This window comes from Nelumbo lutea, chromosome 7 (genome assembly GCF_056320005.1).
Source record: "Nelumbo lutea isolate HS-2025 chromosome 7, American lotus-T2T, whole genome shotgun sequence".
Taxonomy (NCBI): domain Eukaryota; kingdom Viridiplantae; phylum Streptophyta; class Magnoliopsida; order Proteales; family Nelumbonaceae; genus Nelumbo; species Nelumbo lutea.
Genome location: NC_142690.1, coordinates 10,946,412 through 10,963,467, shown reverse-complemented (window position 1 = coordinate 10,963,467; position 17,056 = coordinate 10,946,412). Strand labels below are relative to the sequence as shown.

The 17,056-nt window shown below is 39.8% G+C and overlaps 1 protein-coding gene and 1 pseudogene across 2 annotated transcripts; one reads left to right on the top strand and one right to left on the bottom strand.

Annotated features, from left to right (window-relative positions):
* Positions 1-802: 802 nt before the first annotated feature.
* LOC148845069 (putative calcium-binding protein CML35 pseudogene) lies at positions 803-2,209 on the bottom strand (annotated as a pseudogene). Its single transcript, XR_016101965.1, has one exon. The product of XR_016101965.1 is annotated as a putative calcium-binding protein CML35 pseudogene (transcript).
* A 9,816-nt stretch (positions 2,210-12,025) lies between these two features.
* On the top strand, positions 12,026-13,375 carry LOC148845068 (3'-5' exonuclease-like). Its single transcript, XM_088956259.1, has one exon. The coding sequence runs from the start codon at positions 12,341-12,343 to the stop codon at positions 13,115-13,117; it is 777 nt and encodes a 258-aa protein (XP_088812385.1). The 5' UTR covers positions 12,026-12,340; the 3' UTR covers positions 13,118-13,375.
* Positions 13,376-17,056: the final 3,681 nt, after the last annotated feature.

The window sequence follows — 17,056 nt, the reverse complement described above, 5'->3', positions numbered from 1 at the left end:
TTGTTTTACCTTTTCTAGAAACCAAATCATTTGTCTTTTGCCTTAACCCATTTGTTTTCATGCATAGTGGAGGGAAATTTTCTCTGAAATTATTTCAGCCATATTTCCACTCTTTCACCGCACATAAACATTCCAAATTTTCATTTTCATCACTGATGCCAAACCAGTCCTAATCCTTGACAACTATCAATTTTTAGCTATTTCTATCATCTAAACCATTTATTATTTATCATTAAAAAAAAAAAAAACATCTGAGCCATACATTGTCTACAGAGGGAATCAATCTCAGGACCTTATTTTCCAATGATTTTACTGCTAGGAACCAGCCAAAAATGGTGATCCCTAGGGCTGAATCAAGCAAAAATGGCCTTTTCCACCCTTCATAGAGGTTTGAGAGTAGGGCCCAGGCCTCTGATTCAACCCCACCTCTTCATTCTTAACTTCTGACATCTGCTCACTCATCTCAAATTCAAAACACAAAAAATCAAATTTTGGATGAATCCAGAAAAAAGAAGTTCCAATCCAATGGTGTTCTGGCCAATGTGGGGTCCATTCACATAATCAGGTTGTTAATATAAAAATATCCCGACTTCTCTCTTTTAAGACATTCATTCCCATGTACATTCTGGTGGACGCATCATCTTAATCTACAGAATAGTAATTTTAGCGTGCCATATAGCTTAGGGAATCTTCCTGCGCCAGACGTTAATCTAATACCATTAACGTCGCTGATCATGTGCCTGCCAGAGGCATTAACAAATTACAATCCCAATTAAGCTAATTCAGCTACCAATTCTGCTAATTGAATGAGAAATACTTTTGATTGATTCATTGATTAAATGATGATGATGATTAATAAGTGATTGCTTCTCTATATATCACATATGGGCAAAGATAGGATACACAATTGATCGACCAGTCCCAACCGTCGGATCAATCGGTCAAGACCTGGAGATTTGGTTGATTGATCATCGTTTATCTAAACCAAACTCAAGCCTGTCAAATAAAAAAAAAAAGGGACGAAAAATCCGACTTCAGTTCATCCGTCCTTCCATCATTCTCAAGAAATCCTCGAAACAAACGAATCCGTCACCGTCGGTATCGACACCGCCGATCATGAGCCGGCAATCCTCTATCGTGCACCGGTCGTCCCCTAGCGCCGTGAATACTCTGTGCAGCTCACCCGCCGAGATCTTACCGTCGCGGTCGGCGTCAAAGAAATCAAATGCGTCGCGGAGCTCCGACCCATCATACGGCCCGAAAGCCGGGCTGGTGGCGCCGGTTTCCTTCAAGTTTATGCAGCCATCGCCATCCCGATCGACTTCCATGAGCTCCATCAACATCATTTGCATCTCCTCGCTCGGCGTGTCGGCGCCCAGCCGGCTAAGGATGTTCTCGAGCTCGCACCTCGTGATTTTCCCGTCCCCATCTCTGTCAATGAACTTAAACGCTTCGACGAGCTGGAAGTGGAAGTCCGCCTGTAAATCGGACCAGTCGCCGGATATCTCGTGGGAGTGAGAATGGAGGACGCTTCTGGGTGTTGTAGCACCACCTTCTTTGAGTTGGGTCGTCAAGGAATCAGACGATGATGACGTGCCGGAGCCGAACGATGGTGGGTCTGACCCAGAACGGGACACCGATCTAATACTCTTCTTGGACCGAAACAGATGTTTCGGGCTGAGTTTCATCATTTTCATCATGACTGAAGCAGAGATAAAAGACAGGATGAAGAGGAGGAGGAAGAAGAAGAAGAGAGGAGAAAAGGGTTTGAGAGGAAAGAGGTGAGACGGGGAGGTGGTTAAATGGGGAAGCCATGAGCGAGCTTACTGAGCTTCCGGGAAGCTTCGCTTTGGCTTATTTTCTGGGCGATTTTTTTTTTTAATTTGGGTTTTTTTTTTTAGCTCGGGCGTGGGCTAAGAGTGTACTGGCAGTGTTTTCTTTTGGTTTGTCCCGTTTGGGTTCCTTCGAGGCAGGGGATTCGCGAGGAAGGAGTGCTGTTTGGTTCATAGAAAAAAGCTACTTTTTTGTTGGTATTCTTTTGTGGGGGAGAATGTTAGGGTGGAATGCTTATATAAGCAAAGTAGTTGTTTGGTGGAATGATTGGACGATGAGGTGGTGAGGTTGTACTTATCTTGTACGGAGGATTTTTAATTGATTGTGTTTTGAATGGTGATTGATGTTATAATTTTTGGTTAAGTATCAATATTTTGTGGCTAAGTATCTCGTTGATTTACAAGAATAAATCTGTTCATATTTCTAGACGGTGGATCTTGTTGATTTATAAGAATTGAATCAGAGAACCTGGGGGTGTTTATCTGGCAAGATCACTCCGATGGCTAAGTTAGTACTTACTTGTAAGCTGAAAATGATATTAGAGAATGAGAGAGCTAGAGAGCAAAGATTACCCATCTCTTTTTTCTTTTCTTTTTTTCTCACCCCTGAGAGTGATGCCTTTATATATTGGAGTTCTCGCGGGTTTGGTGGAGTAGTTCCTGGATTCCCGCTGTGATAGGATATGTTTTCGTGTTAGTTGGGGATAACACCACCAACCGGTAAGGTTGCCCATTTCCGCCTGAATCGGGGAGTGGGTGAACTAATATAGCCGTTACAAGATACGATCCTATAAGACGCGGGATACGATGGTGAGATCCTTGGAATTACCACGTGGCGGTCGGTCTGACTGGGAAGCGAGCTGCCCGTAAGGTGCCAGGCTGCATGGTGGCGAGCTGCCTAGTGGCGAGTTGCTTGTGAGGTGTCGAACTGCTTGGTGGCGAGTTGCCTGTGCGGCACCGAACTGCCTGTGAAGTGTCGGGTTGCTTGGTGGCGAGCTGCCTAGTGGCGAGTTGCCTGTGAAGTGACGGGCTGCTTGGTGGCGAGCTGCCTGTGAGGTGTCGAGCTACTTGGTGGCGAGCTGCCTAGTGGCGAGCTGCCTGTGAAGTACTGGGCTGCTTGGTGGCGAGCTGCCTGTGAGGTGTCGAGCTACTTGGTGGCGAGCTGCCTATGAAGTGCTAGGCTGCTTGGTGGCGAGTTGCCTGTGAAGTGCCAGGCTACACCTATTTGTCATGAGGTGCCATGTGTCGTAATGTCATTAGAGGGCCAAATCCGCCCTCATCACTTGCCCCCCACTCCCGAGGTGAAAGTAACTCGGCAAAGGGAGTAGATTTCACTTTTTGGCCCGGAATTCGATGAGCTCATAAGCGCTGATTCAATTCCTTAGGCTCTAGGAGCGACTCGCAGTCCACTCTTGGATTTTTCCCATGTTGAAGAGGCGATTGTGTCTTATGTGGTATTTTAGCCCTTAGGCTCAGAGAGCGACTCGTAGTCCACTCTCCTTGATTTTGACCGTGCCAAAAAGGCGACTAGGTCTTATGTGGTGTTGAAGTCTTTGCCAGTTCAACACTTTAGCCCTTAGGTTCTGGGAGCGACTCATGGTCCACTCCTGGATTTTGCCCATGCCGAAGAGGCAACTGGGTCTTATGTGGTGCCGAAGTCTTTGCTAGTTCGGCGCTTTAGCGCTTAGGTTCTGGGAGCGACTCGTGGTCCACTCTTGGATTTTGCCCATGCCGAAGAAGCGATTGGGTCTTATGTGGTGCCGAAGTCTTTGCGAGTTCGACACTTTAGCCCTTAGGTTCTGCGAGCGATTCGTGGTCCACTCCTGGATTTTGCCCATGCCGAAGAGGCGACTGTGTCTTATGTGGTGCCGAAGTCTTTGTCAGTTTATAGCCCTTAGGTTCTGGGAGGGACTCGTAGTCCACTCTCCTTGATTTTGCCCATGCCGAAGAGGCAACTGGGTCTTATGTGATATTTTAGCCCTTAGGCACTGGGAGCGACTCGTAGTCCACTCTCCTTGATTTTGCCCATGCCAAAGAGAAGATTCGGTCTTATGTGATATTTTACCCCTTAGGCTCTAGGAGCGACTCGTAGTCCACTCTCCTTGATTTTTCCCATGCCGAAGAGGCGATTAGGTCTTATGTGATGAGGAAGTCTTTTATTAGTTTGTCAGCTCGTGCCTGGGCCAGGCCGCCAGGTCGGCACCCGCGCCAGGCCACGCGCATGTCACCAGGCCGCACCAAGCCGCGCTAGGCCACCAGGTGGGCACCTTAGAGCTATGATTGCGTTGCATCAGCCTCGTGATGCCGATCACCCACTCCTACAAGAAGCTACTAAGAGCTCGACCAACGGGGGCAGCACTACTAAATTTAGGTCATCAGCTTGCACGGGAGGGGACCACGCGAAGGGCACCCATGTAGTCCATTAGCTGCCGATTTCCACGAAAGCCATGAAGAGCTCATCTTTGTAGAGGGGACCTCGCAAAGAGGACTGGCAAGGTTTTATCTGAATTGAAAGTAAAGTTGGTAAAACTGCTTAGTCTATTAGCTCCCTGCATAGTCTTTGAGTTCATAAAAAATGGAAACTATAAAGCGAGAGCTTCAATTTCTAAAAAGTGAGGACTTAACTTTCTAGGAGAAGAGGACTTAGCTTTTTTGTAGGATGAGAACTTAGGTTTTTGTAGGATGAGACCAAATGATGTTCCAATTTTTGGTCACGTATCAGTTTTTTTGGCTAAGTACCTTGTCATTTGGTCTGCTTCCAAGTGGCCGATGAATCAGAGGCCGAAGTGGAGCTGCCTAGTGTAGCGCAACCTAGTTGCTCCTTGCAGGAAATGATCTGCTCATCTTTGTAGACAATGGACTTGGTTGATCTACAAGAATTGAATCAGAGAACCTGGGGGTGTTTACCCATCTTTTTTTTTTTCTTTTTCTTTTTCTCACCCCTGAGGGGTGAGGCCTTTATATACTGGAGTCCTTGTGGGTTTGGTGGAGTAGTTCCTGGATTCCCGCTTTGATGGGATCTGTTTCCGTGTTAATTGGGGATAACGCCACCAACCGGTAAGGTTGCCCATTTCCGCTTGAATTGGGGAGTGGGTGAGATAATATAGCCGCAACAAGGTACGGTCCCATTAGACGCGGGGTACGATGGTGAGATCCTTGGAATTACCATGTGGCGGTCGATCTGACTAGGAAGCGAGCTGCCCATAAGGTGCCAGGCTGCATGGTGGCGAGCTGCCTGTGAGGTGTTGAGCTGCTTGGTGGTGAGCTTCCTGTGAAGTGTCGGGCTACTTGGTGGCGAGTTGCCTGTGAAGTGTCGGGCTGCTTGGTGATGAACTGCTTGTGAAGTGTTGGGCTGCTTGGTGACGAGCTGCCTAGTGGCGAACTGCCTGTGAGATGTCGAGCTACTTGGTGGCGAGTTGCCTGTGAAATATCGGGCTGCTTGGTGGCGAGTTGACTATGAAGTGCCGGATTGCACCTAATTTTCATGAGGTGCCATGTGTCATAATATCATTGGAGGGTCAAATCCACCTTCATCAATGATGGTTATCTAGGGAAGGTGATGCCCTGTTTAGTGAGGTTTTGTTAGTTTGATGATCATGGGTCACTGGTTGTATCATTCTTTGGACGGTTAGGATTGAATGGCTGGTAGAAAATTTTGGGATTATTTGATAATGGGTAGTCGAGAAATGGCATGTTTCTCGAGTGTGGTCTGAGGTTTGATGGAGTGGCGTCTACGGAATTAAGCTAGAAAGTAGAACATGGAATTAGAAATTTGGTGAAGTCATATAATAGTGAGTCAATTAATGGAGGAGAGAAAGAGAGGGAAAGAAATGCAAAGATGGGAAATTTCCAAGTGGAAATTAGGGAGAAAGTTGTTTGAATAGAGAATGTCAGAAATAATCAGGTTAAGATGATAGTAAATTAGTAAGATCGGAATCGGACCATGTCATCCGGTGCCTTCGTACTAATCCGGTCTGAATATGAGTTAGCATGAATTGACCTGAAAAAGGTATCGGGATCTGACTGGGGCCTCTATGGGACCTCCTAGTTCTTGCTGTATTCAAATGAATTCAGCCCATGGATTAAATATTTGCACGTTTCTAAGTTAACAACAACCTATGAATTGACATGAATCCTCTCTTTTATGCCAGGCAATTGGGTTACACCCAATATCGTGAAATTCGTACCAATTGCAAACGGTTTTGCTCTTTGGGTTATGGGTCGAATGGTCTGAGTCGTCTGACTATTTACATTCGGCTCAATAACTCAACTTGTTCAAATAAAAAGCAAAAAAATAGTAAAAATCAATTTAAAAATTGACCTAGAACTGTAACAGTTTTGGCCACCAGTTTTTAGGTCAGTGGTTCAATCATATAATTCGAAAGAATGGCCCATTCTGATTTAAAAAATAATAATTATAATAAAAAGGCCAAAACCATTGTCTGATTGATGATTAGATCGCTCGAATCAGTGAATTATTGACCAAGTCAATGATTTTTGGCCTATAAATAGTTTTAGGGTAAAACAAAATTGATTGCTTAAATGATTTTTGGGACAAACGGTCCGACCATTTGAGTCAACAAAGATTTAAAAACCTTGGTAAAAATAAAAGTTAGTTTCAGATTAAGTTTTATTTTCTCAGTTAGGGTTCTGACTATCTGCAAGCATATAAATCGGTCAAAGACCTCATAATTGTATTATTGCACTCACTGAATCCAAACTTTCTTCCAAGGTTTTTAACCCGTCCTTGACCTGGACAGTGAATCGTTTGAACCATCATCTGATCGACTTTTACATTTTTTAGGGTCCAATTCTCATAAATCCTGGTATTTTTGTAAAAAATGTTAATAAGTCAGCGAACCAGACGAGCACTCCATAAGCAAGCGACGGTTCAATTGTCGACCCCCTTCTCTTTTTACATTTTTTAGGTTTAAAAAATTATAAATCCCCCCCAAAAGTCCCAATTTGAGCCCCGTTACCTTTTTACATTTTCTATCACTTTCTATGTTATAGATCTAGGGTTTATGCAAGATTTAGAATAGGAAAAGACAAACTCACGAAGAGGACGGACAGATGAAGAAGATTGGTTGAATCAGATCTTTAGTCACTGGCAACACCTAGCTAAACATCCTCATTCATCACGTTTGGGCGACACTATCGGTTATTCTTCTTTGTTTGGGTGACACTAGACCGCTGAGTTTCGGGCTTTGGGTGACATTGGTTTGGGCGGCACAATATACAGGTTTCATAGCTTTATTTCTGGCTGATGAGTAATGATCATATCAACTATCAAACCTCCATAATCAGAGTTCAGGGCAACGACTGTAATTCGCTGGCAAGCGACGAGCAACACAACACCACAGATATATAATATATAATTTTTTAATATTTTAATTATTATGTCACTAGACTGAACTATTCAATCCACCGATCGGACCAGTGACGCATGACCCGGTGGGAAAACCGGGTTGACCACATATGGTGTTCTTATATGATTTTTATTTTTTTTTTATTTATCTTCATTCACTTTTATTTGAGATAACGTGATTATCATATGAGAAAATCTATGATACGATAAAGATATAATATCGGAAGAACTTTAACTAATCAAAACATTTTCATGAATTTTGATAAAAGCCACATGATTGGTCACCTCTTTTATGATACTAGTTGATTGACAGTTGGGATCGCATTTACAGTATCATGCCTTTATAGTCCAATTCTTATGGCATTTATACAACTTAAAATAAGAATATTAACAATAGAAAAAACGCATGTACTCAACAAAATCAAGCCAATATTGGCCTTTCCATTCTTAATCAAAGAATGAAAAAGAAAAAGATTCTTCAAGAGTCTAATTCAAAAGGTACATGATAAACACCCTCATCAGAACCTAATTGATCTATATACCAAATGAAAAGCTCCAAATTGATCTATATACCAAATGTTCTTTAATTCATTCCTTTTACTTTCTTTTTCTTTTCTTTTCTTTCCTTACTTGCGAAGAAAAGGTTCTTAATGAAATCCATAGATTTTAGAACCTCTCAACTTTCGAAGCAAGATATAAATAGGTAAAGCTGAAATCACATCTACTATGATTTCATGGAAATGATTTCTGTTTACCTTAAAGCCATGTTTGGTTTGAAAAAAAAAAGTAGGAAATGGTAGGTAAACCTACATTTCCTTTCACTTCCCTACCTTTTCCTTCAAACCAAACATAACCTAAATTCAAAACTACTGCTGATTTAATTTTTTATTTGATCACTAGCATGTCATTTTATTGGGAATGGGAAGTTACATGGTTTAAAGCACCGATTCTTTGATATTAATGTTTAAAAGTATTAAAAGGCATTAATTCTTGGTATTTAGTGTTTTGTGACCCTGAAAACCAACATATGGATACTTTAAACCAATGTCAGAAGATTTTATTTCAACCTTATCTGTTGTAGATGCATATTTAATGGAGTTAAGTGTAAACTTTGCCTAATAATAAATTTAAGGAAAAGAATAAAAAAAACTGCAATTGATTTTTGGCATATTGGGCATATCATGTTGTATGAGTGGAGTCAGATCTCCTACCCATAGAAATTCTGCCTGTCTACCCATATAACATTGCAGCCACACATGAAAAATGTTAAGATATTTCCAATGCAAGGAGGTAGTGTGTTGTGGATAGACGTGGGCGGAATCTTTGTGGACAGGAGATCTAGAGTTGAATGAGTGGTCTATTGGTTCGCCTTTTTCAAAGGTTTTTCAAAAAGAGGTAATAGTCTGAATGTTAAATGTTAACTAACTATAAATTGCCCCTCTTAAAAAAATATAAAAATAAATAAATAAATATTTTTAGAAGTTTTTATTGCTCAACCCATCTCAATAAATCTTAATTGCACAGGTAATATGATCATCAATGATGTTAAATCCACGGGCAGAATATAGTTTATAAGACTAAGAAGAGATTTTAATTTCAGATTTTTGAAATGGAGTGGGTCTATTTATCCCTATTTTGTTTATTCAACTAAAACATCGTATACACATGTTCCTATGTATCAATACTTTGAACCGGGTATAACTTTGGATTTCTTTGCAGGGTGAATCAGTCACCGGGATCTAATTAATTGCCTCTAAATACTACGTTATCCAAAGTAAAGTAAGAAAATTTGCATCAATGCCATTGAAGTTTCTCTGGAGGGGTTTTCAGTCCTGGATACAGAAACAGATTGCATGTCCATTCCATCAAATCCAACCAACCAACAAAAGAAAACAAGAAAGAGATGTCCATTCATTCTTATCAAGCACGTAATAAGTACATGCACTCTCTCCTTGACAGTAAAAAGGAGTGGACCCTATCCTTCATCACAGTCTTGAACAGTAAGACAAAAAAAAAAAAATGTACCGAAAAATTTGGCGACATTTAAATTCAGGTTCACGTTCCCAAGAATGAAATTACATGGGGCTGTGCCATGCGATATCATTGGAGACATGGTTGGTGATTGAGCCCACAACAGCTCATCAGTTGACGAGTCAAGTCACATTGGCCAAATAGAGAAACAGTATTTCATTTCACAGACACAACATCTCGCTCTCCCTTTCGACCTCGCGTTATTGCAGAAATTGCGCCAAGTGATTGATTGAATGCCTGAGTGTGGCCTTCTTTTGATGGTGGGGACATAAGCTACATTGGACTTGGACACCTGTGGCAATAAGCATAGATGCATACTGATTTCGTACTCTCATTTTCAACTTTGGACAGTGGTTTCAGGATGGCCATCTTTTTCATTTCCACTTCAGAATTTCAAATACCTCCCCCTATGATAAATAAAGAGTGGACAGAGCACAGGAGAGCCTAGGAAAGTAGGAATGTAGAGGCATTCATCATAATGATCTCTCTAGTGTGTATGCGTACCAATAGTTTGTGGATTGGGATACATTGATTTTTAGTCATGATTGAAAATAGGAAAATACTATCATGTGTAACTTTATGATATGCAAATGAATTGTGACCTAATCAAAAAATAAAAAAGAAAAGAAGGAAAATGAATGACCATACACGACTCTTTGTATGTACTTCTAAAAGAGCAAATGCCTTTTTCTTCTAAAATTTTTATTACATGTTTTCTGTTCCTCTTATTGTCTAAGTATACAGGGAGTGGGCATATATGCTCTTTACTTTTATTTCACAAACTGCCCATGAATTATAAATAATTGTCTTACTAGTAAGAAAAGTACATACATGTTTACTAGTAAAAAAAATACAAGCTCACCTTAATACCTTATATGTATGTATACATTTACTAGTAAAAAAAGTATAAATTCACCTTATATGAATTATTGTGCATTGAGTTTGTAAGGATGGTAATTTTTTCTCATTTTGCTGTAAATATGACGGGGATATGGATTATTTTTTCCCACACAGGGACGGGGAGAGCGTTCACCACCCGACAAGGATTCCGGTTCCTGTCCCGTTGAATCTCCACTAATATATATATATATATATATTATTCATGGAATATGTTCCCAATACAGTGAGATGTGACATTGAGGTTGGTGTAAGGAGCAGATCTCAATTCGTATGCATTCTGCCTTATGAAACTAGGTTCCACCAGGTACTACCAAAGTTCAGGGCTGAGGTGTTTTTCGCTTGTCATGTATGTACACCGACTTTTTTGTTTATGTTAGGACGTCTCTAGGAAGCAATGTGTATAAGTTAACAAAATGGAATGAAAAAACGGGATTGATGTAGCTGATTCCATATAGTTGAGACAATGTTTAAAAGATAATGAGGATGACAGATCGGGGGTTTTTCAGTCATGTAAATGGTTCCTAACTATGATTCTATCTTTCCACTATGTCAAGCTTTTCTTGCTCAATTCATCCAAAAACTTAGACCAAGTGGTTAGATTTTTGGTAGAAGCTTGACGAATGCACATTCTGACCAACACCGACCAAATTCATTGATGTCACTCTAGAAGCAAACACCATTTTTATTGATCCATTTGTTTATCACAAATGGTTTTGATCAACCAAAAAAAAACATAAGTTTTCAAATAAAACGTCTAATGCACGGATTAAGAAGTTAAAAAAAAAAAAAAAAAAGAGATCAAAAGCATAGAAATTTTATTAAAAATATATAGATATTGACACTCAACAATGAATCAAACATATTAGGCATACATTTACATTAAAATATGATTGACTTTTCAATGCAAAGTCTGATACAAAAACGTTTTAAGCACGAATTCATTTTATTTTTAGCTTGTCTTCTGTTCTCTGTCTAGCCAGTGTTTTTTCCGTGTGCTGGTGTGCGCGGAATTACAGACCATACCAGTGCCATCCCCCCAATCATCCGGGTGTTTGAATAATTGCTTCAATAAAAAAAGGCTTTGCTTTTGTGGATGCGGATGATATACTATTGCCAAAAGAGAAGTTGCCGAGGGATTCTCAAAAGGTTCACCAAGACAAAGAAAGGCTTCACAAAGGGAACATTTGTGATGGGATCTAAAAGGTTGACCTTTTCTTTGTGGAAGATTAGTTTGAATAACATGTTGCGTAGAAAATATGCCAACATCCATTAACGCAGCCTTAGTCACATATACGTGCGCGCACAGAACCTTTACAGTGGTTGGTGTCATGAGCATCAGCACCACATGATTTGTCTTTTGGTTTAGGCATTTCAGCAACAGTTGTGCACGCAGAAATGGGCTGCGCACATTGGAAACCTCTCTGGATTGACACTAACAGGAGTAGGAATAAGTGGGATATTCCTTTGCACGATTGACAATGATGTTTGACTGTATGATATCCATTTGTCCTGCACTAACCTCTTTCATCTTAAATGTTAGCAACTCCAAAATCATTAGTTAATGTCTTCCAACAAGAAAAAAATCCAAAACCCATCACTTATTAGGTCCCATCCATGATTCTTCTTATCATCAATGCTTTTTGGTGATCCATAACCAATTAACCATAACCATCTGATCTGTCAACCTGCTTGCCTTCTTACCTCTTACCCATTTGATGGGTCTGGGCCTCTGGAGCACCTTAACTTGCCACCTGTACTAGTTAAGGCAAGTCATCGTTGAATTACAAAAGAAACCTTAACCATTTCTCCATCATCCAATCAAATCCATAAAAGAGGGTAGCTATAAATCTATAATGCACAATACGTGATGACCCATCTACTCTGCGTTAAAAGGCTTTGATGGATCCAGGATAAAAATACTTCTTTTGATCAAATCAGTATCTATGGTCTATAGATGATTTCATGACCATGTGCTTCTGGACTTTTCCTTTTACCACTTTATGACCTGTCACTCACTTTTGTCCTCTGCATCTTTTTTCCTCTCCTTCCCACTTCCCAGGCCTCGGAGAGCACACGGACTCAATTCAAAGCCTCAAGGGCTCAAACCCTAATTCTCACTCTCTACTCCCAAGTCCCACCCTCTCTCTCTCTCTCTCCCTCAAACACAAACACAGGCTTTTCCTGTAAACGAGGACAGAGCATTCACCCGATGAGCCAGGATCCTTGGCTCGAGGACATTCCAGCTGAGCCAAGCCCGACCTGGAACACATGGTCAATCAGCCCAAGCCAAGCTGGGCAAGGCTCAGCTCATCAGCCCTCGTTGACATCTCCAACAACCTCCACCCCCACCATGAACATCAGCATTGAAGATCTTGAGTGCCATTCGAACGACCATCAGACCTACCTTGTCACCTTCTTCAATGACCAAATCCATACCACCCTCACCCACGTACCCTCCACTGTTGAAGGTTGGATCACTGGTGTTCAACGCACCCACCAAGCCAACCTCACCCATTTCATTGTCGGGCTCGACGTCGAATGGCGACCAAGCTTCAATCGCACCATCGAGAACAAGGTGGCCATCTTACAGCTCTGCGTCGATCGCAAGTGTTTGATATTTCAACTCCTTTACGCGGATCACATACCCAGGTCTCTCATTGATTTTCTCAACAACCCCAACTTCAGTTTTGTTGGGGTGGGCATCAATGAAGATGTCGAGAAGCTTTTAGAGGATTACGAGATTAATGTCTCCAATACTGTTGATCTTCGAGGGTTAGCCGTGAAGAAGTTGGGTAAACCAGAGCTGAAGAACTCTGGGTTAAAAGATTTGACCAAGGAGGTTCTTGGAAAAGAAATGGAGAAGCCAAGAAGGGTTACCATGAGTAGGTGGGATACGGAGTGGCTCAGTTATGATCAAGTGCAGTATGCTTGTCTTGATGCTTTTCTTTCCTCTGAGATCGGAAGAAACTTGATTTTGAAGAATTGAGAGGTTCACTGTGGAGCATGAAGATCTGGGTTTTTGTTTTTTACTTGAATTGGAAGATCTGTTTTGTGGGGTATACTGGATTGAACCACTGGAACATGATTTGCGTTTTGTTTTTCCTGGGTATATTTGGTGGTGTATACTAGGTTGAACCCCTGGAACATGATCTGGGTTTTTGTTTTTCTTGGATTGGGACATATATGTGATTATGTGGTGGTGTATACACGGTTGAATCACTGGAACATGATTTGAGTTTTTGTATTTCTTGGATTTGAACTTATTTTTGTGTTTTGAGCTATTGTTATATTGTTATGGTCTAGCTAAAATCCGTATTGATTTTCCCTTTGTTTTAAACCTTTTAATGAGATGAATCTTCTGCTTTTCTTTTAATTAATGGTGTTTGGCAGCCTTAGTATGGATCCATGTTGTTGAGCTTCATAATAGAATAAAGTTGAACCAAATTTTAATTTTTAACAGTTATTACTTTGGATTATTGGATCAAGTTCCCAATGGCTCTGTTTGAACCTTGGAAATATTCAGAATACATGTTCTGACCTCAAATTGAAGTTTTAATGGCTTTGTTGATTGAGACTCATAATAGGTCTAAGATGAAGCAGATTTTAACAGTGGTTATTTTGGAACAAGGTTCCTAATGGATTCATGTAAACAGCCATCCTATTTCTGCTTTGTCAAGTGATCATCCTTCCCATGTAGACTGCTGAAATTTGTCTCCTTGCAGAAAGTGAAGAAGATAATGCATGTTTGGCTCCAATCATGTCAACAATCAACCTCTTTAGTGAACCCTCCTTGATCCGCAGCAGGCCTGAGCATGTCTGCTTGAGACCCTGAACCGGCCCGGTTGTTGCTCAGGTGCCTGTTGAAGCAATCCCTGAACCGGCTTGAATCTCTGATACTCGTCTCATCAACTGGGCAAATGGGTGCCTGTTGAAGCAGTCCCCTAGGCTGGCATTGGGTTATTTCCCACAGTTCAAACAAACAGACTATTAAAATTCATGGGTGTGATCATCTGTTGACTTGATTTTGAGCATAAACAACCTCTATGTGGCAACAATTCAGTGGCTTGTCTGCATTTTCTGTATTAAAAAACGTATTAGTATTTCATTTACAACTTTCCTATGGATTCTTATTTGATGCTACCTCCACCAAAGAAAGAACAAAAATGGAGGAAAAGTCTTCCACTTGATATACGAATTCCATGTTCTCACACATGTTCATGCTTCCAAACCATGGATAAAGACACCTTGGACTCTGGGTAAATCCATAGAAAACAGTAATTTGTTGTGTGAAGACTGGAGTGAAGGCGACTACTTTATTCTTAATTACTTTTGTCCTTTTTCATCTTAGATGTTAAAATTAAAAACAACTATTTTACTACTGAAAATATGTTGGGTTTGGAATCTATTTGGGAGTTGGGGCCTAATGGGCAAAAACAATTCGTTCAATGAATTGGGGTTGTGCATGCGTACAAGCATGAATTGTTTCTGCTTTCCACCAAGGGACAGAGGCATCTGAATGGACCAAAACCCTAAACTGTACTCTATAGATTTTTCTTTAGGCTAAGCACCTGAACCCTAAACTGTAGTCTGTCAGAGTCCACGGTTTATTGAGTCCCGGCGAGGCGTCCAAGAGATTTCCTGCACCAGGGTTTTCAAACGTCAGACAAATGGAACCAAATAATTCTTCAATACTCATCCACATTCTGTTTTGCTGGAACCTTTACATTGTGGAGTCCAGATCTCCTGAACAATTCCTTCTACACAACTTTCTCTACATCCAAACATACTATGATACATCAACATCATACATTGCACATGTGTGAACAATTTAATAGATGTGTAAAGATGTTCATTTCATTTACTTAATTATTTTAGAAATTTAGTCATAAAAAAAAAGAAGTTTGACCATCCAACCAGCCGTGAAAAATAAATTTGGTAGAGGATAACATGAGTAAACTTCTTCATGTTTTCAATGACAAACCATTTATCTTCACCAGCACCACCCTTTTTGTTTCCTACCTAAAAGGTGACAAAAAATTCTTTCCAATGAGACATTGTGATTTCAATTTCGAATTCAACCACTCCATGTAATTTAGTGAAACATGAAATTGATCCCTTTTAAAAGATTTATTAAGTAGGTGTTCTCTGTTCTACTAGTCTGCCACTACCCACCGTTCTATTCACCATTACGGCTTTCTATGAATTTCTACAACCCCACAACGCATGATTGGTGAACTGGAGGAACATCAAATCCTCAATCCATTTTATTTCCCAAAACCACCGTTCCACCACCATAAACTTTTTGATATTTTCAAACAAACATAAAAAAAAAAAGATAATAACTATCTTAATTTGCATTTTAAAAATAAAAAGAAGAAAAGATAATAACTTTGTAGAAAGAACAAATAGTTCAATATCGATATCACTATCAAATCACAATGCTTGTACATTAACAATTTGATACTCCCAAGTTCTTTTTCCATTGTGTGAAATTGTAGATCTATAAGTCTAATCTAATTATTATTTATGAGTTTTGTTTCTATCTCCGTAAAAAAAGCGGTGACATATGAGAGACCAATTGAGAAAAATAAAAGGAAGTCTTCAACTAGATGGAGTTGGACGGAGGATAAATTGTTCCTCCTATAGCACCATTACCCGATGGAGGAGAGGTAATAACTATCGAAACTAGTGGTATCAGTGGAGTAGATGGTGGTACCTGTGGAGGCATGGAGGGAATTGGGAAAAAAGACAGGATTTATGGAACCCCTCACCCTCGTGTCTCTTCTGGGTAAATGATAAATCTGTTTAGACCATGGTTTTTAAAAACAAACTAGAAACAGAACCAGTCAAGGGACCAATTTCCAGGTAAGCAGTTCAATCGTTCATGTCGAACGGTTTGACCCGTGATGTCATAAATAAATTAAAATAAAATATATTTATAAATAATAAAAAGTAGCATAAAATTAAATAAGAAACAGAAAATAAATACATAAAATAAAACTATCTAAATAAAAATAATACAGTACCAGACACAAAGAAAATATAAAAATAAAATACAGAAAAAACACAAATAAAATTTCAAAAAATACAAAATAAAACAGAAAATTGCAAAAAAATATACAGAAAAAACATAGAAACAAAAACAGAAAAGTAAAACAAAAAAAAGTGTAGATAAATACAGAAAAAATGCAGAAATTTGCAAATAAATACAGAAACAAAAACAACTAATAAATTTTCAGTGCACAACTAACATGAACTTTCCATGTTCTAATTTAATAAGCATGCCAAAGTAGATGAAAGATTCTACCCACACCAAGTTATTGAAGCAATTGCATGATATTTATGTGCGCAATTTAACCATATGCTAAGATACTTAAATTTTCTATGCATGTAATAAAGTGCAAAGAACAGGGGTAATAACTTTCTTCCCCCTCTTATCTCTTTCATCTGCCCGTCAGGCCCTCATACGTTAGTACTCTTAATTATAGAAGGTATTGACTAGAAAGTAGAATGACTAAAAACGATGGTAAAAAATGAAGTCATTTTAAACAATCTAAGAATTAATATAATAAATTATTTAAGTGCTTATATTTTAATAATGGATATGATACTGATCACACAGAATTGTGAAAGAGGATCCATGTAGCCAATCCCATATAGTCGGGATAAGGCTTGGATGAGGATGATGATATGATACCGAATACGATGGAATGGCAAAACAAGATTCATGTAGCCTACTACATATAGTTGGGACAAGTCTTAAACAATCATATGGCATTGAAATACAGTGGGATGATATGTACCTAAGGGCATAGCCTTGGCTTAAAGGGAAGCAAGAAGCCTAATCTCTGTTCAGTGTGTAGTTGCTAGATGGTTCAAAGTTCCATATATAACGAGTCTAGTAGGTGATGGTGATGGTGTGAAT